Source organism: Maniola jurtina, chromosome 18, assembly GCF_905333055.1.
Source record: "Maniola jurtina chromosome 18, ilManJurt1.1, whole genome shotgun sequence".
Classification (NCBI taxonomy): Eukaryota; Metazoa; Arthropoda; class Insecta; order Lepidoptera; family Nymphalidae; genus Maniola; species Maniola jurtina.
The window spans coordinates 5,395,855-5,410,165 of NC_060046.1; the positions used below are offsets into that span (position 1 = coordinate 5,395,855).

Here is a 14,311-nt window from a genome sequence, read left to right on the forward strand (position 1 = left end):
ACAGTTTTTCTTTCTTTCTTTTTTTCAAATTACTGTAACACTGGCTTCCCTCGGTGCGTGATATTGCAAATGGACGCAGACCAGTCCGAACGCCGCAGCAGGCCGTGCGTGATAATCCGCAGAATCAGGCACGGTGGGAAGACAGTGTAAGCTATGGTGTGTTTGTGATTTACTTATCATCTATTTACAGATCCTTTACCACTGAAAAAATGTTCTCTGGAGAACTCTCATTGTCTGACAAGACTGTCACAAGGATCAGTACACGCATTCGTCCAAGGAGTACCTGAATTTGGAATGAAAAAGTTGGATAGATTACACCTGGAGGATATAAATGTGAAAACACCAGACTTAATTTATCAATTGTGGAATATCAGAATTAGTGGATTTAATAATACCATTATAGATGACTTCAGGTATGTAACCACCAAAGGACTTCCAAAAAGGCGCTGGTTCTTAATTCGGCCCTTTTTTAATGTATTTACACCGATTTTTTTGAGGTTTCTGGACCGATTTGCAATTTTTTTTTAATCGAGTAGGAGTTTCCGTAGTGGTCCCATAAAAAATTCTAGATCCAACTTCTTAATCCTGATGGTGCAAGGTTACTGCTTGCCTAAGTTATCAAGATTCAGAAAGTGTTCATAGTGAATTGTAGTTACCAAGCAACGGCTACTAACACTAAAAAGCTTTAAATAAAAAAAATATACACCTATTAAAAACCCACTTCCAAAACCACTACGAAGTAAAAAATAAATTTTATTATTATTGTTATTATTTAAATGAAGTCGGGCAAGAATAATAAAATAAACTAGAAATTAAAGTGCAAAGCTTATTTCATACATATCTACATACACGTGTAGTAACAAAAATAATTCTTTACTTTGTAGTGGTTATGGAAGTCGGTTTTTTAAGTATTTTTAGGGTTCCGTACCTCAAAAGGAAAAAAGGAACCCTTATAGGATCACTTTGTTGTCTGTCTGTTTGTCCGTCCGTCCGTCGTGTCTGTCAAGAAAACCTATACGGTACTTCCCGGTTAGCTATAATTATGAAATTTGGCAGGGAGGTAGGTCTTATACCACAAGTAAGAGAATAAATCCGAAAACTGCGAATTTGTGGTAACTCCGAAAAAAAAATTAAAATGTGTTTCAATTTTCAAAGTAAGATAACTATACGAAGTGGCATATCATATGAAAAGGACTTTATCTATAAATTCTAAAACAGTTTTTTATTTATTTTTAAGCATAAAAGTTTTTGAGTTATCGTGCAAAATGTTAAAAAAAACCGGGGACGGAACCCTCGGTGCGCGAGTCTGACTCGCACTTGACCGGTTTTTTTCTTAGAAAAAGTTTAGCGGGGCGACGGGGAAGTTTCCAGAGTAAGGTTTTTAGCTAGTAGATGCCGATGACCTCATTATTTCAAGGTCGTCACGCGCAATAAAGTCGGACACTAATTAATATTTTCATGTGTCTCAAAAAATAATAATTAAATGAATGTTATGTTATGTTGATAACAATGTAATTGTCATGTACCTACATAACTATTAATACGAAATATTGGGCATTTTTAACCCCCGATCCAAAAAGAGGGGTGTTATAAGTTTGACGTGTGTATCTGTGTATCTGTCTGTGGCATCGTAGCTCCTAAACTAAAGAACCAATTTTAATTTAGTTTTTTTAATTGAAAGGTGGTTTGATCGAGAGTGTTCTTAGCTATAATCCAAGAAAATTGATTCAGCCGTTTGAAAGTTATCAGCTCTTTTCTAATTACTGTAACCTTCGCTTATCGGGGGTGTTTTAAATTTTTAATTTACACTTGTGATATTATTACCTATGTGCATTCATATGTGCACAGTGTAAAGGAAATTTAATTTCAATATATTATTTTTACACCCATTTAGGTAAAGACTTTGAAAAAAAACTTGTAAAAACAAAAAAAGCCTATTAGCCGATTAAAAAAATAAGTTTAAAATAATTTGAAATCTATTTTTACTTTTACAGCATACATTTACCGTATAAAATTATCCGTGCAAACTTTCATACAACTCTAATGGTCGATTCTGATTACAAAGTTGACGGATTAATGTTTGGATTGCCAGTTATTGGAGAAGGAAAATCTGCAATTATATTGAGTAAGTAGTCACTAATAGTGTCAGGATGAGTAACGGGAATATTATGGAAGAATATTTATTATTACTTATTACTTTACTAGCTGATGCCCGTGACTTCGTTCGCGTGGATTTGGGTTTTTTAAACTCCCGTGGGAATTCTTTGTTTTTCCGGGATAAAAAGTAGCCTATGTGCTAATCCAGGGTATAATCTATCTCCATTCTTTTCAGCCCAATCCATCCAGTAGTTTTTGCGTGAAGGAGTAACAAACATACACACACACACACACACACACACACACACACACACACACACACACACACACACACACACACACACACACAACTTATTGTTTTGGCAGTATATTAGGTAAGTATATTTATTTAGCATAATTTTTCACAGAGAATTTACAGATGGAGATGATATTTATATTTGATATCATGAAAAACGAGCACGGCAAAGACATTTTTGATATCAAAAAGTATTTTTACGGAGCTGATGCGATCGATGGTGTGTACACCTACTTGGGGAATATGTACAACGGAGATAAAAAACAGAGTAAGTTTTTATAGACTTTAAGTTTTTAAGCTTAGAACATCGGTGTAGGTATAAAACGATTAGAGAAATTGCTTCGCATAGGCTAGTAGTAGGTATATATAATTCGCTATTATTTTATTTATTTATTTTCATTACAGGTGATGCTTTTCATGAAATAATGAATAAAAACTGGAGAACAGTAGTGGCCAACTTCGGCAGATTTTTCACTACTAAAATAAGTGACGATATCTTCCAAGCCTTTCAAAAGTTTATGCGTTCACGGGCTATAGAAGATTATGCAGAATACTGATAAAAAATATAGAACATCTTTTATAAAAAATAACTACGTGATTTGATTTATACCTTCAAAACTATGTGCAAGTATTTGTGTGTATGAATGTTTGTGGTAGGTATGTGTGTGGCTTTATACTGAACATCTGGTCCACAAGAGCCTATCGAGTAAGAGCTTAAAGCTAACTAGGAGATAGATGGCTGGGCAAAAACAAGGTGGAAAGGTAGAATCTGTCTGTAGAAGCCGAAATGAAAGTAGCTGATTTTTCTTAGATCGCACTCTTAAGTCTTGCGAAGATTGATCCGGTTAGAGAAAAATATTGTTGAACCTTATGGTCAAGCAGGTTTTCGATGCTAATATTTAAATGTGAAAGTGTGTCGGTCTGTTTATATGCTAGGTTTTCACGGCACATCTTTTTAACCGATTTTAACGGGTACAGAGATAGCTTGCATCCCGGGTATGGATATAATTAGACATACTTAGATTTTTATCCCGGAAAATCAAAGAGTTCCAACGGGATTTTTATGAACCTAATTCCAAGTGAATGAAGTTGAGAGCATCATTTATTTGATTTAAAGATAACTTGCTTCTTGATGCAGGCAGCTTTTTTCTGGAAAATCAAAGAGTTCCGTTGGCATTTTAAAAAACCTAAATCTTACTACCTACATAAACGCGGCATCATCTAGTAAAAAAATAAAGAGATAGGTATAGCCACAGACAGGTCAACATTGTCCTTATTTTCGGAATCCCTTGTACATCGAAACTAATTTGCTTTTCAAGTTTCGTATCTCTAGACATAAAGCGATATAGAGCCGCAAATACATATACCTAATACACAAAGGAAATCTCGAGAATATGGCAAGAATTCCTTCCAGTTATTCAAAACGACTTTTGAATGATACTATTGTATTGTGTTACCTAAGTTTGGACTGGATAGTTAAATAATGATGTTTACTTTGCAAAACTTGTTTTCTGCCCCACAAAGAACCAAGAATTTTCAAGTTTATTTTGTTTTATTGCTATTTGTATTGTTGATAAACCTCACAGCCACTTACTATGGAATTGGGATGATGCCTACGTCAAGAATAAATTATTTCTCAGGAACTAAATAGAGGGTCTTCCAAAATTCATAAAAACCAATGTTAGCTTTAAGTGGTTTTAAGTTTGCTGACCATTAAAAAAAGGTAGATGCCTCGATACTTAGACATGACAGACCCTTTGAGTTTTTGGTAGAAATATCTATGACAAAATCTTAAAAAACATCGTAATTATGCCTAGCTGATTTAGACTTAGCAAAGCAATTCCATTAGTGCATGAACAGGCGTAGGCCAGTGTTTGTTTGATTGCAGACTAACGATCTTGTCAATATTGATTGCTTTGGAGCGTTTCAAGGAGTTTCTCAACTCAAGTTTGCTGTTGACTGATCTAATTACTCTTTGTTTGCTGGTACTGGAGGCTATCGTGGTGGGATAGAAATTGCTAAGAATACTACACCTAGGGTCTCGGAGACAAATGAATTGATGGAATCGGATAGATTTAGGCCTGTTTCACAACTGCCTGATAAACTTTATCTGACGAATAAAAATCTTATGGCAGTTTTTGTTTAGCTCAGAATACATATTTTTTTTTTATATATATATTTTTAAAGTTCGAGTTTAATCTTTTTTTTTATTTATATAGTATATTATAGTATAGTATAGTATAGTATAGTATAATATAGTATAGTAGTAGAATACATAATAGTACAGTCCGATGTAGAAAGGTACTCGTAGGTATAAATAAATGTGCTTAGAAGCGAGGACGTCGTATTTTTTTACGATTCTTAGCGTTAAGGTAGTCGATAGCTGTTCAGTCGAAGAACAGGTGTGATTTAGCGTCTAATTTCTTCCGATTTTTATGTAACACGAAAAGCTAGTCGAATCGTTAAACGAGATAATAAAAGAAAATATATTGCGTATACTAAAATAATATGTTTGTAAGTTGTAACCTTACGTAATTTCAGAATTGCTACAGTGAAAATATCCTATATATATAAAAATAGTATCCTATTATATAATATAATATATAAATAATCCTTGCTGCCTATTATAGATACCTAAATACTTATGCTACCTATGCAAGAGTGAATTTTGGCACACTTTTTGGCGGGCTGATCAGTTCTAATTTTATTTTTGAAAATACAAAAATTTCAAACTGCTAGACATGTAAGACATGCCTATAGCTTGGGCGATGTATATAATGAAATCACTTCGTCTACGGTTCGCCAATAAACATTGTGTTTTGATAAGTTTAATTATTAGTCCTTTGGTATAATAGCGTTTACCTAGTAGGGTAGCAAACCACTAAAATTTTATGCGTCGAAATTTTTAAAGGGAAATTGAAACATAAATTGAAAGCTGATGCGAAGCGATTTTTGGCCAGGCTTTTAATAAAACAAGGCTTAAAATAAATTATTCGGGACAGGTAAAGCGACGCCATAAAATAGATTGTGCGATCGAATAAACAAATGCAGAAAAATTAAGCTTTAACAAAAACGGTATTAGCAAGTTTTTATTGGATTTTAGAAATTTCAGTTCCATTCCTGAGAGTCCTGGCAATATTTTGAGTAATTATTTATAACCTCTTGTGTAAAGCCCTTTCCATACGAAATCGTTTAAAGTTGCTTTATTTGTTTATTTTCAGCTTTTACCTGTCTATGGCTTTGGCTGGTTTCATATTCCAAAAAATTCACCCTAAAATGGATAGTTTCACTATAATAATGAAATTGAAGTGATTTTCTATTCCTGTACAATGCAATTAGGTGTAGGTACCTCTATGGATCTAACAATTATTGTGTTGAAAATATTTTTTTTAATGAATTTGTAAATGATTTTTTTTTAATTTAATTAACATGGGTTTAACCTTGGTTTAACTTAATTTATGATAATGTCCCTGATATGAATCTGGGACATTATCCCATACACACATACCTCACATAAATGTTAACCTGATAAGTTTGCTTCTTCTTATTTATCCTTATAAAACCAGGGTCAAGTGTTACATAGTAATTTTTAATAACGAATTAGGTACAATCGCAATCAGACTAACTAAAAAATCTTTACCTGTTCAATACCTAACTACAGTACCACTGAGTATCTCGATTAACGTAAGTACAGCGGCATAAGCCCCTCAGAAATATTCAAGAGGCGTGATCGGCCTGCTACTGTTAGACCTTTGTAGCTCCAGCTCGTGCTAGAGGAAACTGGCAGGGAGTTGCACAAGCGGTATTGTAAAGTATCCACGTTTAGTGGCGAAACTGGCCTAGGAAACAAGAAGAAGCGAAAGAAGAAATAAGTGTAGGTATTCGTTCAGTTATTACGACTTTTGTAGCAAGAACTTTCACAAAGTCGAGTAACCCCTATTGGATCGTTTAGACCGAAAAGTATTGCACTTTTTAGGCGATAACTCATAACTTGTACGTGGAAGGCTGTAAAAGGCAATAATTCTAGTCGGAATTCAGTCAGGCGGTATCGTTCAATGCTAGAAGGATATGCGATCTGTGAGTTATGGCATATTCGAGGGAAAATGGAACGTATTTATTTTTTAACAGATCAATCACTGTACATTCGTACTAAAAACGTAGTGACACAAGTCTGTATAGATAGCTAACATTGTGATTAAAAAGTTGACTCTATTTTATAATTGATGTGGGGTTTGATTTTAGGTTAATTAATGGCTATAATAAATAATTAATCAATCTATCTATAATCGGTCGATGAGTTACTTAGCAACGTTGTTACTTGTCCAAAAGGTACCATACAATTTTCAACAAAATGTAACAACATTGCTAAATAAATCTATCGACAGATTATGGATAGGATTCATTATTAGGTCATTTTGACCATCAATAATAATAAATAATTGATCTGAATGGTTATGGCTACCTTTAGCTGAGCAATTTTATACTACTAAGTTCATACATTTTACTGATATACATTTCGTAGGTACGACAACACATGTGATGATAAACTCCTGTGATTTTACTATAGAAGTTAGAACGAATCCTCTCAGTTCTCATAGCTTTACGGGACAAGACATAATTATAAAATACCCGCGACTTCGTCCGCGTGGATTTAGGTTTTTAAAGATCCCGTGGGAACTGTTTGATTTTCCGGGATAAAAATTTGCCTATGTCAATCACAGGGATGCAAGCTACCTCGGTACTAAATTTCATACAAATCGGTTAAGAGGATGTTTTTTCGGAATCCCGTGGGAACTCTTTGATTTTCCGGGATAAAAAGAAGCTTATATCCGTCCCCGGGATATAAGCTAACCCTTTACCAAATTTCGTCAGAATCGGGTAAACTGTTGGGCCGTGAAAAGATAGCAGACAGACAGACAGACACTTTCGCATTTATAATATTAGTATGGATTGGTAGTGAATAATACCACAATTGGCTGTGGTATTACCAAATAATAATAATAGGTACGAGTATTAAGTTCTACACAATCTGCATTGTCGCTATAATTTGAATACTGGGTATTAATGGAGTCTATTACATATTTCAGTTAAGTCTCTCGTGAATTTAGGATAACGGGCCGCACAAGCGAGCCGCTTAGCTAATGACTCGAGAAAGCTTCAGTGATATACGATCACTGTGCATACTGCATGCTGCCTCATCCTACAGGCTAATAACTTGCTCTCCTTATACGGTATAGTCAATGTGTTTTAAAACACTGGTGGCAAGGTGAAAGAATGAAGCAAAGAAAGGCATAGCAAACATGTGAAGCAAACTTTAGTATTATAGGTCAGAATATAGTCCGCATTGTGCGTCATATCCGCACTAATGTCTATAACGGACAATGCGGAAAATACGGTGAAAATACTATCGGTGATTCGCGGGTAGGTAAGTATAGTATTCGGGTTTTGGCGCTTTTTAACGTTATATTGAGGAGGTGAATAAATTATCTCACCAATCATCTAGTTATCTTCCCTTATAGTGTTTAATGTTTTTCTACTCTGGCCCAAGTGAACAAAGGACCAAAGGACTAGTCACTAGAGACTCTACAAAAACTGGCCAAGTGCGAGTCAGATTCGCGCACCGACTGCTCCGTACTCGGGAATTTTTTCCGGCATTTTGCAGGATAAATCAAAAATTACTAAGCATAAAAATAAATAAAAATCTGTCATATGATACCCCACTTAATATAGTTATCTTACTTTGAAAACTGAAATACATTTTTTTTTGTGTAACCACAAATTCATGGTTTTCAGATTTATTCCTTTACTTGTGCTATAAGACCTACCTATCTGCCAAATTTCATGATTCTAGGTCAATATGAAGTACCCTATAGGTTTTCTTAACAGACACGGCGGACGGACATACAGACAGACAGACAGATAGACAGACAGACAACAAAGTGTAAGGGTAAGTATAAGGGTTTCATTGTTCCTTTTGAGGTACGGAACCCTAAAACTTAAATATTAAAAATAAATTAGTATTATTCAACGATGTCGTAAAGCAGGTGCTTGAAAACTAAAAAGCTATAAATATTATTTTCAGTGCTTCGCATTCAAAGCTCTTGGCGTATGTTTTGTGTAATCTTTGTTACAGCGAAAAGCCGCTTACGAGTATTCTAAAGGAATTCTTTTACTCTCACATTTTTAAACTCTTAGCCACTTGTGCAGAATAAGCGTTTGTTTTAACATTTTTTATTAATATTTGAACCTGCTCAAGTACTCATATAGCTAGAGTTATCTATGGCAAAAAAAAAACAAGCAGGCATTTTACTTTGTTCATATAGTAGGTTGATTCAAAATAGATACAGCGTTGTGTGAAATTTCTAACTCAATTCTTTTGTTGTAAGGATTCAATCAATATTGAGGGTAGAATAATTTTTAATATCCAATTTCAATTAAGCTGGTAATGTATTTGATAATTTTGAAGGAGTACAATATTTTCATAGATCTCTATATCTTCTTTATTTTTCTCTATTTTTACTTATTTTATTATTAAATTATTATACTAACCCTATCTATTAACCACATTATTTGTACGTGCTTATATTCTATCTTATCCTTTATACTGACCGAAACATTTGGCTCCATGGATGATGAGTGAAGTCCATTGTGGTACCACACAAGCATTACTTTCTTTACAAGGAGAGATCACAGTCAAGGGCTAACTTTTAAGATGTAACGAAATAAAAAAGTAAAAAAGGTTTTACTTATTTATCTGTAGCGTTTCCAATATTTGAAATTGCTAACATTTTGCGATAATTGGAAGAGTTGAACCGTCAATTATAATATTCTCATCAATAAAATGTTATGCTCCGATGGCCCTTTTAATAATAGTTACGTTCGCAACTTATTAAATGATCACACGTCGCGCCAATTAATTTCCTGCTTCGACGCGCCTTTTCATATCAAAAGTGTAGGGGGAAATAACTGAAGCGATAACATTATACAAAGGCTTGCTTTAACGGAAATTCTCATTTGCTATTGATCTACCTACCGTGTGATTTGCATACATTACCGTATGTGATCTATTTACGTCAGAGACCTTAGTGTTTAAGTTATTAAAAAACTGGTCAGAACAAGCATAATTAAAACTTTGACTGCCACCCCAAAACAATTTAAATAAGTATCTATTCATCGAAGTATCACTCGAAGATTCAACCAAAAAAATTTCGGCTCTCGCTTTTCATGTTCTAGAAGCACGTCCTGAAATAAATTATTTGTGGTTGTAGCAATGACGATACTTATTTTTACAAATACTTAAAAAAACATAACATATCATCAGAAATTTTTTTTGATGGAAAACCCTAAAAATAAAACCTATAAAGATTAATAAAGGAAATCCGATCGACTATATTGTTTTATTTACTAGACAGTTCAAATGAGGGGTTTCCCACAAAATCCAATAAGTGGTCATGCAGCAATCTTGTCAGTAATTTGTTAGGGCTTAAACAACCGTAGATGCTTTAAGATAATCGACTAGGGTCAAGGTCAAGTTTCGGGTTGGACCCATCGGCGGCCTTTCCTATCCGGCTTCTGCCTTTTGCGATCCATTTTACGGACAACTTCTTTGATAGGGATGTAGAATGCAGAATGACATTGTTTTTTGGTGACTCCGCTGCCTTTGTCACGAAAACGAAAATTTTATACAAATTATATATTATGTAAAAGAAAAAGCTGACTGATTGACTGACTGAGTGAGTAACTAACTGACTGGCTGATCTATCAAGACACAGCTCAAACTACTGGATGGTTCTGACTGAATTTTGGCCTGCAGATAACTAATAATAAAAAATAATTATGACGTGAATATCCGCTAAGGAAGGATTTTTGAATTGAACTCCTAAGGGGATAAAATAGGGATATACTTGATAACAATAACTCTACGTAAGTACATCTGATATAATTTTAATAATGAATCTTCTTTTTAACTCCCGACCCAAAAAGAGGGGTTCTTATAAGTTTGACGTGTGTATCTGTGTATCTGAGTATGTGTGTATCTGTGTATCTTTCCGTGGCATCGTAGCTCCTAAACAAATGTACCGATTTTAATTTAGGTTTTTTTGTTTGAAAGGTGGCTTGATCGAGAGTGTTTTTAGCTATGATCCAAGAAAATCGGTTCAGCCGTTTGAAAGTTATCAGCTCTTATCTAGTTACTGTAACCTCCACTTGTCGGGGGTGTTATACATTTTTAATTTAAACTTAACTTGTTAAATATAATGTTTAAAATTTTCTACATAATAGTTTCAACTTTTACTGTTTGTGATTTTCTATCTAAAGCACCTCCTATAGTTGAAATTCTAATTCGGACGGCAGTGCCGGGTAAGCGAATAAGTATGTATGAGGTACAGCACTTAATAGAATTTTTAACGCTCACGACGGAGAGCCGGGATGAGGGAAATTTCAGCCGTTAGAGTAAACTTTCTGTAATAGAATTCAGAAGCTTTAATGGAATAAGTAATTACGAAGGAATATAAATCTGGTGGGTATTAGGTCAGCTGCTTTGCTTGTTGGTAAATAAGGATCCGTTGTGTAGGATAATATTTAATGTACAACAACTAGGGTCTCTCATGCTACTTCTATGGCTCTACCACTGATTTGGAATGCAGATTTTAGTGAGAAGCGCGCGCTGGCAAGAAACTCAGCAGATGCTCTAGTAGATGATGTCCGCGACTTTCGCGTGGATTAAATCCGTCAAAATTGGCTAAGCGGATGGGGCGTGAAAATCTAAAGACAAACAAACAGACAGATACTTTTACATTTAGCAAGAAACAGTTAAAATTATTTTGCTATAGTCCGCCAACAGAAAAAATCTGTATGGTCAAACATGCAGTTACAAGCTAAGCACCGCTTACCTCCCCAACCAAGCAACTTCTTAACTGTTTCTTGCTAAACATGAACTTCCGCAAAGTAACGCCTGATTCTATTCAATACTTTTACATTTGTAATACTATATGGATAATATTATAGGTATAATATTTAGTATGATGGATATGATCCTTGGATGAATTACACTCCTCCAAGATATGATCCTATAGACGAAGTGCGATCATCATCTATTTGGTACAGATATGGATGGCATCCGGGAAATGGATCCGGCTACTTTTTATCCCGGAAAATTACAGAGTTCCCACGAAGTTCTGTTTGTAGTGCCTAAAAGGTAATTAAATCAGATCGCTTGTATGGAGTGTCGGGGGTGTGCTTCACCCTACTGAAAAAGCTGTAGGTAAAAAACTTAAATATGATCAAGACCAGTAGTAACAGCACCTATTACGTACAAACGTACGAAACGTACGAAAGAAAAAGTGTTTATTTGGTGCTACAGAAAGTACAGATACCAATTGTTAAACTTTGCGATTGTCATTATAATAATTTCAAAATACACATGAGATACTCAATTAATTTTTAATTGCAACGTAAATTGCTCTTCCAACACTCGCCTGGTATATTATATAAGCTGAAAGCAAATAGGTATACTCATCCAAAGACAATCCAGAGATAATAACCTGGAAAATTAGCTTTTACACTGAACAAGGCGTCTTACACGAGGAAAATTAAGGTGTAATAATTTGAGATGAGGTAGAAGGCAATTGTAGCGAAATTAGGCACGAGAGTCTGAACGTATTACTCAGAGGTAAATTGTGAATTTCTGCTTTACCTTGTATGCTGCATCTGTTTACCGTTATGAGCCGATTACGTAGCCTTAGTTTTGAGTTCCCGTAATTAATAATCACAATTAGATTATTATCTTCATTCCACAAATTGATAATCACAAAATTATTCAATGGTATCCAATTTGAATAAATCCTTTGAGTTTGAGTTTGAATTTATTATTTCGTCATGAAAAGTTTTTAAATTAAGTATAAACATATTTTTGTGGAAATAAATTGAATTGAAATGATTTTTACTAGATTTTTGCAGATAAAAAGAAGAATTAAATATGTAAGATGAAGCGATAGGTATATCTCGGGAAAACAAAAGCTCCCTATGGGATTTCTAAAACTTAAATGCAGGCTTGTGAGTAGCTAATATGCTCAGATGAACAGAGTCGCGATCAAAAGCTAGTAAATATTACGACATTATTAGGCTAGGACATATTATGTAAGTATGGCTAAGCTCTATAGCTACTAAAGCCTAAAACCTAGCATAGTTATCAGGTTATGATTACTTAATAGGCGCCACTAACGACTAACGAGATTTTAATGTTCAACGACCAACTTCACTAACACTACTGAAGGGATAATACAGAGGATAGAATAATAAACTTTAGTTATCACACTTTGCAGTAAGACCAAAACTCGACACCACAAATGGACGAATTAGTATAAATTCACTACAAATCCTCCTGAACGAATTACTCTGCGCCGATCTCCATAGAGAATCATCTGGCAATAATCTCAAGTATAAGCGCAAACAAAGTTGCACACTCCTATACTCTCATATTCAGATTCGACGGAAATCCGACACGACCGGAGAGAAATCAGGCAGGACCATTGGCTTTACAAGCCCTCCGAGTGAAGAGGGTGGAACACCACCAACTTCATAATTCTGGCCTAGTATATACTACTGAGAATTTCTCGACAGGAAACTCAATACCTAACTTATTTAAGCCTGACCCAGAAGTTGAACCCAAGACCTCATCAACCGCAATCAAACATGCTAACCACTAGACTAGTCAGGTAACTCAGCAAAGTCGCGAGTCAACTGAATATTTTTCAGCTAGATGTATTAATTAAATGGATGTCATAAAAAATGAAAAAGATTTGTGGAGAGTGCAGTAAATAATAGTACAGTAATGGACCTTGTACCAAGCACTTGTAAGCAAGAATGGGTCTATACCCATTCTTGCTTAATTTGCCCTGAATTCATGTTTAAAATCATTAAATCACAAAACTTGCAAAAAAAAGTAAAATTAGTCCCAGGAAGGTACCTACTGTTTCTGGAGTGGAGACAAAATTACGTTGCTTATTAAACTTCGTCAGAAATGCGCTGTAGTAGCAAAATTTCATAACTAAGCGTAACTAAAGGGAGCACGAAACTACGTCAATAATTTCAGTAATGATGTAATTATATTCTTTCGACGCCTGGCACTGTGTCAAGTTGCATTCCAGATACAGAATTTAATAATAGATACCTACCCTACTTCTGATGAGACGAGCTAATTATTTATCTAATAACGTAACCACAAATTTGCGGTTTTCATTTTTATTCCTGTACTTGTGCTATAAGACCTACCTACCTGCCAAATTTCAGGATTATAAGTCAACGGGAAGTACTATATAGGTTTTCTTGACAGACACGACGGAAGGACGGGCGGACAGACAGACAGACAGACAACAAAGTGATCCTATAAGAGTTCCGTTTTTCCTTTTGAGGTACGGAACCCTAAAAACCGATAGACTTTGGGGCTCCAAGGTGCTGGAATGGCAACCTCGCACCGGAAAGCGCAGCGTTGGAAGACCCCCTACTAGGTGGAAGGATGTCATCAGGCGAATCGTTGGGAGCCGCTGGATTCAGGCGGTGCAAGACCGTGGCGTGTATAAGTACCTACCTACAAGAGCAGCAGTGGACGTCTATCGGTTGTTGATGGTGATGATGATGATAAAAGAAAAAGATGACTAAGTTACTGATCCAATGCACAGCTCAAACTATACTGGACGGATCGGCTGATACATGCAGATTAGACTTATCCATAATTTTGGATTTTACATTACTGAGACTTTGATCGCATGGACTTCACAAATTTCAAATCCTTAGGGATAGAATTTTTAAAAATCCTTTCTTAGTAGATGTCTTGATACTTTATAATACACTAGCCGATGCTCGCGGCTTCGCCCGCGTGGATTTAGGTTTTTCGAAATCCCGTGGGAACTCTTTGATTTT

General features: G+C 35.1%; 1 protein-coding gene across 1 annotated transcript; it reads left to right on the top strand.

The window, feature by feature from the left end:
- The first annotated feature begins 294 nt into the window (after nt 1–294).
- LOC123874626 (circadian clock-controlled protein daywake-like) lies at nt 295–2,949 on the top strand. Its single transcript, XM_045920114.1, has 4 exons — nt 295–413; nt 1,995–2,125; nt 2,505–2,660; nt 2,798–2,949. Exons 1-4 carry the CDS (start codon nt 295–297, stop codon nt 2,947–2,949), a joined length of 558 nt encoding a protein of 185 aa, XP_045776070.1.
- Nucleotides 2,950–14,311: the final 11,362 nt, after the last annotated feature.

What these genes read in the sequence shown, in the direction of transcription:
- LOC123874626 (XM_045920114.1), top strand. Translation starts at nt 295, where the DNA reads ATGAAAAAGTTGGATAGATTACACCTGGAGGATATAAATGTGAAAACA. An exon ending in ACCATTATAGATGACTTCAG is followed by an intron (nt 414 to 1,994) that starts GTATGTAACCAC and finishes TTACTTTTACAG; the next exon opens with CATACATTTACCGTATAAAA. An exon ending in CAACGGAGATAAAAAACAGA is followed by an intron (nt 2,661 to 2,797) that starts GTAAGTTTTTAT and finishes TTTTCATTACAG; the next exon opens with GTGATGCTTTTCATGAAATA.